Source organism: Pipistrellus hanaki (assembly GCF_964339955.1).
Source record: "Pipistrellus hanaki genome assembly, chromosome: 13".
In the NCBI taxonomy this organism is placed as follows: domain Eukaryota; kingdom Metazoa; phylum Chordata; class Mammalia; order Chiroptera; family Vespertilionidae; genus Pipistrellus; species Pipistrellus hanaki.
Window position 1 is genome coordinate 18,648,257 of NC_140515.1, and position 15,727 is coordinate 18,663,983.

At 44.1% G+C, this 15,727-nt stretch overlaps 2 protein-coding genes across 4 annotated transcripts; both read right to left on the reverse strand.

The window, feature by feature from the left end:
* Positions 1-1,614: 1,614 nt before the first annotated feature.
* Positions 1,615-3,011, reverse strand: HTD2 (hydroxyacyl-thioester dehydratase type 2; the record flags this gene model as incomplete). Its single annotated transcript, XM_084901747.1, has 1 exon — positions 1,615-3,011. One exon carries the CDS (start codon positions 3,009-3,011, stop codon positions 2,505-2,507), a length of 507 nt encoding a protein of 168 aa, XP_084757873.1. The 3' UTR covers positions 1,615-2,504.
* Positions 1,615-11,697, reverse strand: RPP14 (ribonuclease P/MRP subunit p14). 3 transcript variants are annotated; one of them, XM_084901750.1, is made up of 6 exons: positions 11,551-11,697; positions 8,087-8,184; positions 7,900-7,984; positions 4,355-4,431; positions 3,629-3,707; positions 1,615-3,187 (listed from the first exon to the last, which is right to left on the reverse strand). In XM_084901750.1, the coding sequence occupies exons 2-6, from the start codon at positions 8,161-8,163 to the stop codon at positions 3,131-3,133; spliced, it is 375 nt and encodes a 124-aa protein (XP_084757876.1). In that variant the 5' UTR covers positions 8,164-8,184; positions 11,551-11,697; the 3' UTR covers positions 1,615-3,130. The 3 variants fall into 3 exon arrangements, with proteins under 3 accessions (XP_084757876.1, XP_084757875.1, XP_084757874.1); XM_084901749.1 differs by lacking the exon at positions 11,551-11,697 and adding an exon at positions 11,280-11,541; XM_084901748.1 differs by lacking the exon at positions 11,551-11,697 and adding an exon at positions 11,269-11,335.
* Between the last annotated feature and the right edge of the window lie 4,030 nt (positions 11,698-15,727).

Sequence of the window (15,727 nt, forward strand, 5' to 3'; positions counted from 1 at the left end):
GCCCCTATGTGGAAAGTACTAGTACACTTTGGCCTGCTATTTTAGTCATTTGTATTCACTTCCATGTGTGACCTCACATGGCCAAAGCCATATCTGGAAGATTTCCCAATTTGAGGGTCACCCACACTTCCATTACAAGTCATTCTTTCCAGCAGCTTACCCATGCAGGATTCAAAATGAAAAAGCCAACCCGCTAGTTTTTCTTATTGCCAACTTTAACATAGCTGCTTTGAAAATCTTGGCTCTGAGTAAAAATAACAAATCATCATTTACAGAGAAGCATCCTTAACTTCTTGCCTACTCATCTATTCAATATTTTACTGATTTATAGAGATCAAAGATCATGACACCTAGGGAGCATTAAAGAAAAAGGAAATGAGCTTGAGAAAATACTTTTGAGTTATACAATATAAATCAGCTAACAGCCCTTCCTGCCCTGCCCCCCCTCAACCCCCCCAAATATTTGGCCTACACATAATTTTTCATTTTTAGAATAACTCTTTCAGTAAATCTGCTCTGGAGACAATTAATCACTGAATGTCAACTTAAAAAAAGGGTAAGAATAGGTATGGATGGAAGGCATAAAGTAATTGTATATAAGAAAATGCTACACTAGAGCAGGGAATAGGATCTACAACATTCTGAATATAAGAAAGATCCTATAGAATGATGTTTCCTGATACTTTCAATGGCCATAAAAAGATACTATTATAGAAACTGACATTGCTTTAGTAATGGGAACATAAGACACAGGGTGATGTAAGAAAGAAATGTTTGGAGCCTGCCAGGCTCGTCTGAATCCCAGCTCTCCTGCATACTCACTGTACAACCCTGGGAAAGTCACACAGCATTTGTCTATTTCTTTGCCTATAAAATAGGACAACATAAGTTTAACTTCACAAAGTTGTTCAAAGGATTAGTTAATGTAGCAAACGGGCTCATCAAGTATTGAGGAAAAGGCAGCTATTAGTATTAATGATGATATCATACTCCATTTCAAGACTGCTGCTAAGTCACAGAGAATGAGTTCTATAGAATTTGAATATGGCTTCAAGTTCACATTTTGTGCAAGTTCCCCATTTTTTCAACGTGTTATCAAATTTTCAACATGTGCAGTGCTTTATCATTAGCAAGCCTGTGGATCTGAGCCTGTGAACGCTGCCCATTCTGAAATGCATGAGAATGGCACCCTTGTTTCTCACTGATTTGAATTATTTTTTACTCCAATCACAAACTAGAGTATGGTACAACATTAAACAAGTTTAAAAATACTTTACACACATCACTGCCCTCTAGTGACTAGAATTCTTTCAAGTAATCCGTTTAACTGATCCTCTTAATGTAAAAATCTAAAATAAAAATCTGGTTATAGATCTACTAGGAGAAAAAAACATTTTTCCAGGAAATGTGGGTTGACTCTACCAATTACACTTGATTTTACTTTCCTGATCAGAGCATCTCGCCATGGTCGGAGCCATTCAGATGGGCCACATGCATGTTCCGTCACAGACTGTCTTTAAAGGGTTAGCTGGGTTGGGATGACCACTGAATACTAACACATTAGGCACATTTTCTCTTTAATGCCCCCCAATCTGAAGAACTTGGCCTCCACAGTGTTCCTTATACTTTTTATTTCTTATAAAATTTTTTACAATAGGTATACATTATTTATATATGGGAGGAACCCACATCATCAAGGAAGGGAGAAAATAATCTGGATTGCTAAAATAGAAATTTTGCACTCAAGAGCTATTCCAGGTTTAAAATACCAAGAGATTGGTTGACATCCTGAAAGACTGGCCTGTTTACCTGCGGGCCAGTTAGCTTTAAACTTGGGAAAACCTCTAACCTCATTCACAGGGGAGAAGGAACAATAGTAGCTATTGTTTACAGGCTAGGTGCTTTGCTATTTGTATCTCCAACAATCCCGTGGTAGGTGTTATTACCCCCATTTTATAGATTAGACCAAGAGTTTACATAACTGAGTTTAAAGCTTTCTCTGATAACAAGAAACCATCTGAGAGGCACGTACCACTTGACGGTTAAGCAAGGTGCCATCTTGGTATAAACAGTAACGAATTACAAAACACTCTGACCCAGAAAATATTTGTTGCTAAAAGACAGGTGTTCAAAGATGACCCAACTTCTAGTTGCCGTCAAAAATTAAATGCCACCTAGCTATAAATTCACTGAGACTTATTCTACACAGATATAGGTAAGTTTGTTATCCAAATGCAAATTTAACTTGGTTTGAAATCCTAAAATTAGCACTTTGAGCTAAGAAAAACCCATTTTTTCAAACTTACAAACTCAGATGATAGACTCATCTGTATGAAGCATAAGGCCAAAATAGAAAGTGGACACATGAACACCTCGCTACCTCCTGCCCTCCCCCACCGTGGGCTGCTGGCCACTCCTTGTTGAAGAGCGACAATCGGTTTTCCTCAGAGGCTCTTCAATAATAGGAACACTGATGCTTGAACTTGCACCTTTAAACGCCTATTTCAGGGGTTGGGAGCTTCTGGGACCATAACCTTAACGCAGCCTTCCATAACAGTCTTTTCACTTTCTCTCACAAAGCATGACACAGCAATAACAGCAATGGACCGCTTCAGCCTTTTCACTTCTGCAGAAGCTACAACCACTTCTCCAACATATAAAGGGGCTGGAAAGTGAATTTCCTGGGAAATAAATACACAGCCTGGGCCTGGCATTTTAGTGCCCAGGAGAGCTGAAATAAGTCCATTGATCAAAACTCCGTGCACAATTGTCTTCCCAAACTTGGTGTGTTTTGCAAAATCCTCATTTAAATGCAGAGGATTGACGTCCCCTGTCAGTTCTGAGAAGACCACCACATCCCTTTGTGTGAAGGCTCTGCTGAGTTCAGCCCGGTCTCCAACTCGGATGTGCAAATGCTGAAAGTGCTGCCTGCTTACAACTGGCTGGTTCAGGCAGGTTCTCCTCTGAAGGCTACTCCACCAGAGATGACGGCTAGAAACTGCGGGGAACATCTTCGGCACCCTCCAATTCCATCAACAGGAGCGCTGAGCCTGTTTCAGTCATCAAGCATTATGCTGGCACCAAAAGATAGTGTTGAGAGCAGAGGAATGTTTCTGAAATTGAAGGCTATTCAATCCAATACTAGTTCCCTACTATTGCCAGATAATGCAAGGAGAAATGGAGAAACCTGTAAGAGAAAGAAACTGTTTACACAGTTATCAGGAGAAAATTGCACCAAAATGCAGGGCAATGCAGAAAGGATAAGCCATGCTGATGCAGTAGCATTTTAACAAGCATCCTGAGAGATGGCCACAGATACTAACAAGCGGTCATGATGAGCTCAGAAAGCATTCCAACACACAAGTCACAGGCATTATGCAGTAAGTGAAAGTTAAGATTTCTCTACAAGGTTCCAAGTTTTATCCCAAAACTCTTCCCATACAATCTAAACTGTAAGTGCTTGGTCTCATGCTTCCAGAAGCAATGAATGCCTGGATTTCCCTTCTTCCCCAGCTGGATGATAGTAACCAAACTAGAGTTATGCAAGCAGAAAAATGGAACACATTCTAAAAAGCAGTTTGATCCACTCCTCAGCCTTGTTTGGAATATGTGACAAAATAGTCTTTACCTGAATCACTCTGAAGGCACATTTCTTGCCTTTATAGGATCCTAACAGGGTCAAAGAGCTCCACAATCTGACAAGACCACTGCAGAAAAAATTGAGAAAGCATAAGGATGTGTCCCTGCAACATCTCCCAAGTACTTTTGTTTGTGACAGTTCAGAAAACTCAATTTAAATGAGAAAACTTTAAAGCATAGTATATTATAGGCAGAGAATAAAATGAACCATAATTAGAAATGTTTCTAAGATATATATTTCTGAATTTAAAAAAATTTCTTTTAAAAAATATTTTTAAAATTAATTTTAGAGAGGAAGGGAGTGGGAGAGAGAAACATCAACAATGAGAGAGAATCATTGATCAGCTGCCTCCTGCACGCCCCCTACTGGGGACTGAGCCTGGAACACAGGCTTGTGCCCTTGACTAGAATCATCCCAGGAACCTTCAGTCTGTAGGTGATGCTCTATCCACTGAGCCAAACTGGCTAGGGCCATATTTCTGAAGTTGCAACATCACCATCAATTGGGAAACACTACAGTTATAAGCAAATCCACAATTTGCTCTCTAGGGTATAAGCTCCAGATAGATGAATGTTCATGTTCTCCCAGTTTAAACTTCTAAAAGCTGATCAGAGTTCACAATGACAAAGCTCTTCTTATTCTCAGAAAAGAGCATTTGGCTCTATTTCCCCACCCCTCTCTGCTCCGTTATACTAGAAATGCTGTTTGTCGTACCTGCTGCATATTCTCAGGATGGCTGACAAGGTCTTCTCTTCGTAGGTTAGGATGTCCAAGGGTAAGGCAGCATCAACCTAAGCATGGGACAATGCTATTAGCAGACTACTGTCTTTGTCAATCTAAATCTAATAACTAATCCTGTCAATTACTTTCCTCCTCCTCCTCCAAAAAGGGCTGTATTTTACTGAATGGCACTGGAGTATTGGACCTGCCCGGGATGTTCTTCCTGTGTCTCTTCACAATGCTAATGCCTCTTCACCCTTTAAGTCCTCATTTAAATTATTCCCTCCAGATCCCCAAGATGAAGCTCAATCATTTGCTATGCTCTCACACATAGGTCCCACATATTTCCCCTTTCATAATAGTCATCATTTTTGCCATTAATTGTTCAACCTGGTTGCCTACCCAACATAATCAAGACCATTAGTCATGAGACAGAGGCATGTCTGTTTATAGCTATAGCCACAGGAACCAGGTTTAATACCTGACATGGAAAGGATACAAAGATTTTTTTTTCTTAAATTAAAAAAAAAATCATTTTATTTTTTATTGAATTTTATTGGGGTGACACTAGTTAATAAAATTACATAGGTTTTAGGTGTACAATTCTACAATACATTCTCTGTATATTGTTGGTTTTTACAAAAATTGATTTAGAGAAAGGGAGATAGAAACATCAATGATGAAAAATAATAATCAATTGGCTGCCTCCCGCATGCTCCCTACTAGGGATGGAACTTGTGCCCTGACTGGAATCACTGAACCGTGACCTCCTGGGTTATGAGTCGACACTTAACCACTAAGCCACACCAGCCAGGCCCATTCTCTGTATATGGTATTGTTCACCATTCCAAGTTTTTTCTTAAACTTTTGCCTTTCAAAAATTAAGAGACTCAGGCAATTGCAAAGAAATGACAGGAAGGTTCCACGTACCTTCTACCCAGCCTCCCCCAATGCTAACATCTTGTATAATACAGTATGATATCAAAACCAGGAGACTGAAATTGATAAACCAGAGTTTATTCAGATTTTACCATTTATATATGCACTCATATTTGTTTGCTTATGTGTGTGCATATGCATGGTTCTTTGCAATTTTACCACATAGGTAGTTTAATGTAACCACCATAATCAAGATAAAGAACTATACCACCGCCCTAGCCAGTTTGGCTCAGTGGATAGAGCGTTGGCCTGCGGACTGAAGGGTCCCAGGTTTGATTCCAGTCAAGGTTATATGCCTGTGTTGCAGACTCAACTCCCAGTAGGGGGTGTGTAGGAGGTAGCCAATCAGTGATTCTTTCTCATCACTGATATTTCTCTTTTTCTCCCTCTCCCTTCCTCTCTGAAATCAATAAAAATTTAAAAAAAAAAACACACAAAAAACAAGAACTACACCACCACCACAGGCTATTTCCTCCCCGCCCCCATAGCCACACATACTCCTAAATTTCTCCAGTTTATGCATTTGTTATTTCAAGAGCATAATATAAATGAAATCACCCAGTCCATTTCATTTGGGATTGGCTTTTCACTTAGTAACTCTCTGGAGATGTGGTCAGATTGTTGTATCAGAAGTTTGTTCCTTTTTATTACTGAGTATACTCAATGGTATGAGTATATTATAGTTCACCCATTGAAAGACATCTGGCTTATTTCTACTTTAGACTCTTACTAATAAAGCTGCTATGAACATGCATATACAAGTTTTGGTGGGAAGTTGTTTTCATTTCTCTAGAATAAATGCTCAGGTGTGCAACTGCTATGTTGTATGACGGGTACATGTTTAGTCTGTGTAAGACAGGGAACCTTTTTTCTGCCAAAGGCCATTTTTCCCCCCAAAGGCCATTTGGATATTTATAGCATCATTTGCAGGCCATACAAAATTATCAACCTAAAAATTAGCCTATTACTTCTTCTATCCTAGGCCCTTCTTTGCTTCACTGTCCCCAGCTTTAATAAAAGTGCTCTCAAAAAATAAACTGCCAAACTGTGTTCCAAAGAGGCTGTACCATTTTACATTCTCACAACCAATGAATGAATAATTGTTTCTCTGCATCCTCGCCAGCATTTAGTGTTATCACTGTTTTTTATTTCAGTCATTCTTCTAGGTGTGTAGTGATATCTCATGGTGTTTAAAATTTTTTTAATTGATTTGCGAGAGGAAGGGGTGGGGTGTGAGGGATTAATATGGATTTGATGTTCCGCTCAATTATGTATTCATTGGTTGATTCTTGTATGTGCCCTGACCCGGGCTCGTATCCACAACTCTGGTCTATTGGATGACTCTCAACCAACTGGAGCAAACAGGCCAGGGCTCACTGCTTTTAATGTACATTTCCCTAATGGTTAATGATACTGAATATCTTTTCACTCATGTGCCTGTTTGCCAACTGTACATCCTTTTGAGTGAAATATCTTATGTCTTTTATTCATTTTCTTAACTGTACTGTTTGAGTTTTGAGTTTGTTTTTTTTTTATACATTCTAGATATTAGTTCTTTATCAGGTATGTGGTTTGCAAATATTTCCCCTCAGTCTGTAATCTATACATACTCTTAACTGAGTATTTTGTGGAATAAAAGTTTTTAATTTTGAAAAAATGCTTAGCAGATTTTGACTTGGTAGAATATATGAATCAAGAAATAACTTCCTGAAAAATCATCTGGTTCTCTCTCAAAACTCTACTTGAAGTGAATGCTAAAACAGGACTGCTCAAAGTGCTGGTCCGTGATAAGGAGCGCATCGGAATGTAAATCAACAATATCAGTAAGCACACCTTTCAGTTCAGCTGTTCTGTTCATAGGGAGACTTTCTCAGTAAAGGAAATGTGTGCTAATTTACATTCTACTGGGAGCCACAAATCTTTAAAATGGGCAAAGAAAACCCATCAGCTGTCAGTCTCAAATACACTTTGAGTAGCACTGCACTAAAATAAACATTTGTCTAATGAGTTCCTTGTCAAAAACAAGGCAGATTAGCCCAGCTGGTGTTGCTCAGTAGTTGAGTGTTGAAACCTGTGAACCAGGACATGGTTAATTCCAGGTCAGGGCACATGCCTGTTTCAGACTCGCTCCCCAGTAGGGGGCGTGCAGGAGGCAGCCAATCAGTGATTCTCTCTTATCATTGACTAGAGGCCTGTGGAGAGGGGGTGGGGCCTCAGTCTGGACTGCCCTCTCTCAGTCTGGGGCCCCTGGGGGGATGCCCACCCAGGGGTAATTAGTGCTGCCACGGCTGCTGTGCTTGCCAGCCAAGAGCCCCGCTTCTGCCCCCTTGTGGTCAGTGCATGTCATAGTGACCTGTAAATTTGCAGTTCAGTTTATTTGCATTCATCACATAGGATGTTTCTATATATTCCACTTCCTTTCTCTCTAAAATCAATAAAAAATATATTTTTAAAAAGCATATCAGAACATACCTACCAAGTATTCATCATTCCTGAAATTTCAAATGTGGTTTTAAAGTTTAAAATGTTTGGAAAAGTGTTCTTTCAGTATTTATTACAAAGATCTTAGAAATGGTCCAATTCACCAAGGGATTCCATACCTCCCCAAACAGGTCCTTCAGGGCTGAAATGAGCAGCTGTTTGAACTGTGCAGCAGTCAGTCCAACTCCATGTTCTTGAAATTCTCTGTAAAAAACATTGGGAAGAAAAAGTACATTGCATTAAATGTCATGCTATTCAGATTCATAAAAAAATAATAAAAAGTAGAACTTAGAAGACTGCACTTACAGGCAGACTTTCATGTAGTGGTGCTCAGAGGGATTTTTGTAAACTATCCTCTCATATGTGGTAGCTGGGGCTGGCATCTTTTCCAATCCTGACTGCACCTACATTAAGAGCCAACAGGGCTAGAAATTAGCAAGGCACATGCTATTTTTCACTTTTTAAATGAGAATTTGACCAGTTTGATTTTTTAAAAGAACTCCTAAGGACAGTAACTCATCCAATTTTGATCAAACTAAGGTAACTCATGCAGACACAAAGGAAGTTTCTATATTTTATAATATGCCAGACTACTGTTTTCCTATTTAAATTCTAATAATATAATCCCACTGTGTATTTTTCACTACTGAGTACCCAGCTCTGCACTAAATGCTTCAGATGCCTTAGGCCAGGGGTCTTCAAACTACGGCCCGAGGGCCACATGCGGCCCGCAGAGGAGTCTGATCCGGCCCGCCAGGTTTTTTGGGCAGTGAGCGCAGCCGAGGTGTTACAGTAGGAATTAGTAGTTCATATAGTCCGGCCCTCCAGCTCTCTGAGGGACCGTGATCTGGCCCCCACCTTAAAAAGTTTGAGGACCCCTGCCTTAGGCCATGTCTTCAAAATGAACCTATGAGGTAAAGGTTCTGAGAAGAGGACATCGAGGCTTAGCAAAAATAGACAACAGCTGCCCAAGGGCATACAGATTTCAAGCACGCCTGAGTGTTCCCGAGACCACTCTGGTATGCCTCTTTTTCTTTTTTTTTAATTTCTTTATTGGTTAAGGTATCACATATTTGTCCTCAACCCCCCATTCCAATCTCCCACCCCTCCCCACTCATGCCCCCACCCCCCTATTGTCCCTGACCACTGGTTAGGCTCATATGTATGCACACAAGTCCTTTGGTTGATCTCTCCCTTTTATCCCCACCCTCCCTCTGAGGTCCAACAGTCTGACCCATGGCTCCTTATCTCTGGGTCTGTTCTTGTTCATCAGTCTATGTCGTTCACCATTTCCCCTAGATGAGTGAGATCATGTCCTACTGGAAATATACTTATAAGAATCGAAAATGAGACAAGCAATAATGGTTATGCTGAAAGGCAAATGAATGATATGCCTCTTAAGAAAAATAAAGGCTAAAAGGAGTAAAATCTGGGACCTGAAGGCCCTCTTGTTTTCTATCAGTCAACACAGAACATGGACAGGACAATGAGGCCACAGGTAGTTCCACTGTCCCCTCCCATGCTGGGCCTGCAAACCCTCAGTCCAGAGGCTAGGTTGGCACAGGCCTATTTGGAAGCCCCAGGAAGAAATTGAGCTTCAACAGCAAGGGGTTGACAAGAGGAATTCCTGGATGGACACCCAATGCCACTTCTCACAGACCAGAAACTCAGGAATTCAGAACACGCCGATCTCCATGTAGAGAATCCCTATTCTTAGCTCCACTCCTACCTCACTCTCCTTCTGAGAGCTCCGATTCATCCCTCACATTTTAGCTTCGAGTTCTCCTCTCCCAGGAGGTCCACTTCAGGGAGCCCTTCTTTGACACCCTGTTCTAAGTTAGGCTCCTTTGTCATGCAATCTCTTAACACTGTCCATTTGTTTACTATCTGGTTCCCCTACCAAAGGGACCAGGAAACAGGCCCAACTTTAGCTTACTGAAAGTCACAAAGCTAAAGGCCAGCATTTGCCAAAAACCTCTTGTGGGTCAGGCCCAGTTCCACCATTTCCCAATGATAACCACCAGAGAAAACGAGAGACCACGGCCAACGAGCTATATCCAACTAAACATTCACAAACATGAATATCCACTGCATCTAGAGTAAGTACTCAACGCTTACTGACTACAGGGCAGAAGTGTTAGGCCTTTATGTTCAACAGTATCTCTAACTTCGGGACCACAACCATGGTTACCCGGTGCTTCTTTCTCAAATCACTGGTCTCCCCTGACTAGGACAGGGAGAACTGAATCCTCCATGACTTCATTCACTGCCTGGCACATGCTGGGTGTTTTTTCGGTATGACTGCTTTGATGGAGTTGGCTGCCTGAGGTGTGTATGGGAATGAGATTGGACCTGGGTTTAGGATGCCGACAGCAATGAAGACTTAAGGAGTGTTCTGGAAATGGTAGCTGTGGGTGTACTTAATGCCAGTGAACTGTACATTTAAACAAAAGGCATAAGCAGCAAGTGTGGAGCAGTCACCTCCGGCTGAACAGGCCTGAGCAGCAGGGTCACTGAAAACACTGCCCTCTACAGGCTGTCCTGAGATTTATGATGGCTGGGGAGCCCGGCTCACCACAAAAATGGGGGCGGGGGGGGGGGCGGGGGGGGGAATTTTAAAGTAACTGTCATTTAAAAAAAAATTTTTTTTAATTGATTTTAGAGAAGGAAGAGAGATAAAACATCAATGATGAGAATCATTGATTGGCTGCTTCCTGCACGCCCCCTATTGCGGATTGAGTCCGCAAACCAGGCATTGCCTTTGGCAGGAATCGAACCTGGGATCCTTCAGTCCATAGGCCGATGCTCTATCCATTGAGCCAAACAAGCTGGGGCTCATCATCATCATTGAAGTTCGCCACCTGAATGGCTGCAGGGATGCTCTTGAACTTGTCTGTTAGTAACAGACCTCCCTGCTTCCCTTCCCAAACTGGCCTCTTCTGCAGCTTGGGTGAGCTTTTCAAACCTACTCAAGCCACGCCATTCCTTTGCTCAAAACATTGCGATGGTTCCTGCTTCACTCACAGAGAAAGCCAAAGCCCCGCAGGTCCTGCCATGTCCCCCTGCTCCAGCCCTTCCACCCCACAGGCCTCCGAGCTCGTCATCACACACGGGTTTCCCTCCCGCCTCTGGCCTCGCGCTTCACAGGGGCGCCACATGGCTCCTCTCTCCTCTCCTCTCCTCTCCCAAAGCTCTCCCCATGTGGTCCAGTAACTATCTAATCCGGCGACCCCTCCTCTCCCGCCCGCCTGTCAGGCACCGGCTCCGCTCCTCTCACTGCCCTTCCCGCCTTGGAGGATGACTGTGATTCATTCATTAGTATCCCCTCCTGCCCCCTAGAATGTACACTCCACAAGAAACGGACCTGTTTCTCCCCTTAAGAACCTAAAACAGGGCATCCAATATATAATGTCTGAACTGAACCAGTGATTTTTTTAAAAAGCACTGAGGTCATTTCCAACTTTCCCGGACAAACTTCAGCTATGTACCTAGCGCCCACCTGGCGCCCCGCGCACGCGCTCTGCACCCGGGCTCCACTCGGCCCGCGCGGCCACCCGCCTCTTCCGCGGCCGAGTTGTACAGAGGCCCCGGGAGGCCCGGGGGTTCGCGGCCCGGCCTCGCCCGCCGCGTCCCCGGCGGAGGTGGAGGGACTGCGGCCGCCCCGCCGTCGCCCCGCCCTGCGCACGCGGCCTGGGTCGCCGGCCTGCGTCACCCGCACGGCCGACCGGGCCGCTCCCGGGGACCAGCCGTCCGCGAGGGCCTCCGCCTACCGCTCTCCCCGGACCAGCCTGACGCCGCCCGAGCACCTCCCAGGCCTGCGCCTCCGCCGCCGCCGAGCCGGAGCCTGGGCCCGAGACACTCCGGGGCTGTTTACGTCCGGCTTCCGCGGCCCCGCCCCCCGGGAGCGCGACGCTGGGTGCGCGGGTGTGACGTCACTGCGTGGCGGCCCGGGGGCGGCGCGTGAATCCGGCTCTGGAGCGGAGACCCGCCGAGCTCAGCGCCCTCTGGTGCCTACTTCGGGGAAAGCCGCGTGTGCCAATGCCCGCGTGGGGACCGGGACTCGGGAATGTTGGTTCCGGCCCCATAGCCATTCGTTCACCCAGGCATGCATTCATTCAACAAGTGTAGATCTAGCATCTCTTCTGCTGAGCATCTCCTAGGTCAAGCACTCCCCAAGGCCAAGACTCGCTTTCGGTGGCTCTCAGCACACAGCCTATGCATTTACTCAGGAAGTACTTGCCGAGCTCCTGTTATGTACTACCGTGTTTCCCCGAAAATAAGACATCCTCCGAAAATAAGACCTACTTACAGGTTTCCTTCTGAGTGAAATATAAGGCATCCCCCGAAAATAAGGCTCCCTTAGGCTAAACATGAGAGATTTGGTCCACTGATTCTGAAAGAAATGGAGTCTCAAGAAATTCACCAGGAAATTCAGGAATTGGATTGTTACGATGATGTTCCAAAAGATGATGACATGATTGTCATTGAGTAAATGAGTAAATTCTTGATACTGTAAGATTCACAGTTTGTCTGGTTTGTGTTGACAACTACCGTACTACCATACCGTATATAGGTAATAACTTTCCTTTATTTTCATTTAACAATAAATGTGTACCATATTCTTCTTCATGGAAAAATAAGACATCCCCTGAAAATAAGACCTAGCGCATCTTTGGGAGCAAAAATTAATATAAGACACTGTCTTATTTTTGGGGAAACAGGGTGGGTACTGGGACTCCTTGAAAAACCAGGAAGATCCGGCTTCTGTTCTCATGGAACATAGTGCTTGTATTTAAAAGTAACAGCTACTGCCAAAACTGGTTTGGCTCAGTCAGCCCGTGGACTGAAGTGTCCCATGTTAGATTCTGGTCAGGGGCATGTACCTTGGTTGCAGGCATATCCCCAGTAGGGAGTGTGCAAGAGGCAGCTGATCGATGTTTCTAACTCTCTATCCCTCTCTCTTCCTCTGTAAAAAAAAAAAAAAAAATCAATAAAATATAAAAAATAAAAGTTACAGCTACTAAAATAATAGTAATAATTAATAATAATAATAAATAAATAAAATTAACAGCTACCATTTATCAAATGTGGGTTGATCCGGTCACAGGCACTATGGGGAAAACTTTGCACATGGAGCTCTCACACAATCCTAAGGTAGGTGTTATGATCGGGCCCATTTTACAGAGGTGCAAACAGAGGCACAAGAGGCTAAGTTACTTGCCCCAAGTCACAGTTATAGGTGGTAGAGCAGGCCGCCTGACTCTAGGTGGAGCCTTCCACACTGCACCTTGTCACCACCAATTGTGGGGTATGAGTCGGGGTGTATAAGGGAAGAGGCTGGGGCTGCCAAGTCCTCAGTGTAAGCCCTGTGAGGAGGCGGCCTGGTCTGTGTTGGCTTACGGCTGCATCCCAGGGCGTGGCACTCACCGTGCTTCCGGAAAGCAGTCGTCCACAAACGGTGTGCTGATTTTGCCTGGTTGGGGGGCACAGGGCTGCCTTGCCCATCTGAGCCTGAGCCAGATGGCCCCTTCTGCCTCATTTCTTTTCCCGAAATCCCACTGTTTGCTCTTTCCTGAAGCTTCAGTCCTTGCCTGTGGCCGACCTGTCCATCCCTGCGGCTTCTGCTTCCCTTCCTTCACCCCTCAGAGGAGACGGAACCTGTTCCAGATCCGGGGAGAGGGAGAGGAAATCCACCCAGACAGTGGCCTTTTCCTCCGAGAGCTTGGACTTCGGAAGCTGCCAAAACCTGCTTCAAGTCATTCCTTCACCACTTCTTTGGTGCCCTTATCTGTCACCTGGAGAGATTAGTAACATCTCCCTCAGAGTGCTGAGGAACAAATAGTTTTGGTAAAGTATCTGGCACCCAGAAAACACTCTGGAATGAGAGAGAGTTTCCTAAACCCCTCCTGCCAGGCTGCAGCCCAGAGGAACCGGAGCAGCTCATGTATTTTGGATTTCAAAGAACTAGGATCATTTTCACTGTCTTGCCAAAACCCCGAATATGAAGGCCTTCCAAACTGCCTGAATTCTCTCAGGGCTGTTGGAGTTTGGGATCAAAGGAATACCTTTCACTGAGAAAAACAATAGTTGATTGGTTTTTCAATTAAAAAAATTTTTTAATAGATATTTAGGCTTACAGCATACATTTCAAATGGCATAAAGGTATAAGCAGTGAAGAGTAAGTCTCTCTCCCCCTTTCCCCTTGAGCAATCACTGGTATGAGTTTCTTTTCTTTTCTTTTCTTTTTTTAGATTTATTGTTTAAAGTATTACATATGTCCTCTTTTTCCTCCATTGACCGCTCCCTGGCCACTCCCACCCCCCAGCACATGCCCTCACCTCTCTGCTGTCTGTGTCCGTGGGTTATGCTTATATGCATGCATACAAGTCTTTTGGTTCATCTCTTACCTCCCTCCCTGGTGTGAGTTTCTTAAGTGTCCCCCAGAAATGTGTGTGTGTGTGTGGAGGGGAGCTTTTCCTTCTTCACAATATATCTTCATATCAATCCAAATCAAAACACACAGGCCTGCCTCAGTCTTGATAAAAGTTGCCCAGCATTGCATTGGGTGGCCTCACAAGAGGCCATTCCAGACTCTGTATCTGACATTGACGAGCAAAGTTTGGGGGCAGATCTGTAAGTATTTTATGTTCCTGGAAGGGATGCAGCCAAGAAAGTTGGATCCATACTTCCTCCCCCTCTGCTGTGTTCAGCTCCCCTCTCTGTCTTGTGAACTGGTGCTAACTGGATTTTGCTAAAGTTGAGGAGCATTCACAACTTTGGGGGTGGAAAAGGCAAGAGAGTGTAGCCAGTATGGCTCAGCGGTTAGAGCGTTGGCCCACAGACTGAAGAGTCCCAGGTTCAATTCTGGTCAAGGGCACGTACCTCTGTTACAGGCTCGATCCCCGGCCCTGCTTGAGGCGCATGCAGGAGGCAACCAATTGATGTGTCTCTCCCATGGATGTTTCTCTCTCTCTGACCTCACCCCTCCCTTCCACTCTCTCTCTCAAGTTCAATGGAAAAATATCCTCGGATGGGGATTAACAACAAAAAAAGACAAGAGAGAGGCCCAAGGAGGATGACAGTCCCTTAACATCCACAGCCACAATTCTCCATGGAATTCATATCCACTTATGTGAAGATAAGACAAAGGAGTCTAGCTGGTGTGGCTCAATGGTTAAGCACCAACCTATGAGCCAGGAGGTCTGGAGGTGAGCACACACCCAAGTTGCAGCTTGATCCGCAGTAGGGGACGTGCAGGAGGCCAATCACATCCATGTTTCTCTCTTTCCCTCTCCCCTCTCTCTCTGAAAAAAAAAAAAAAAAAGAAAAAAACCCCACACCAATAAATCAACCATTACTTTGTATGTATGTGTGCATGTGTGCGTTAGAAGGAGTCCCAGGGGGCTGAGAGGAGAAAGGGGGGTTGTTTGGAGTGTTTTCAGCACTTAATTTATTTAAAGTGACAAGGCATCGTTTTTATAATAGCTAAGTAAAAATCAGGAGTTGTCCCTTATGGTCACAAGAGGGAGCTGTGTACCACATCCATCTGCAGACCTTCCTCCCTTTGATGAACAGACTCTTCAAGACGGTACCTCAGGTGGTTAGATTGCCAACGTTGCAGGTTCCATCTCTGGCCAGGGCACATACAAGATATATATATATATATATATATATATATATATATATATATGTATATATCCCTTTGCACTCCGAACTATTCTGGACATTGGCTACCAGCTACTCGACGCTACTTTGCGGCGGAAACGTGCGTTGAAATAACTCAATTCCCCGTAATCACTAATAAACTGCAATGTCCCCTGAGAGGGGACATCCGAGTGATATGCTAGAATTCCGATGTCCCCTGAGAGGGGACAGCGGAGTGCAAAGGGATATAAACAAACGAACAAACAAAAAAAGATGTCACCTTAGTAGGACCAAAGTGGGAAA

Coding starts and splice junctions, on each gene's coding strand:
- RPP14 (XM_084901750.1), bottom strand. CDS start 8,163: ATGCCAGCCCCAGCTACCACATATGAGAGGATAGTTTACAAAAATCCC. Junction 4,432..7,899: donor TGAAGGACCTGTTTGGGGAG/GTATGGAATCCC, acceptor TCCCATGCTTAG/GTTGATGCTGCCTTACCCTT. Junction 3,708..4,354: donor ATCCTGAGAATATGCAGCAG/GTACGACAAACA, acceptor TTTTTTCTGCAG/TGGTCTTGTCAGATTGTGGA.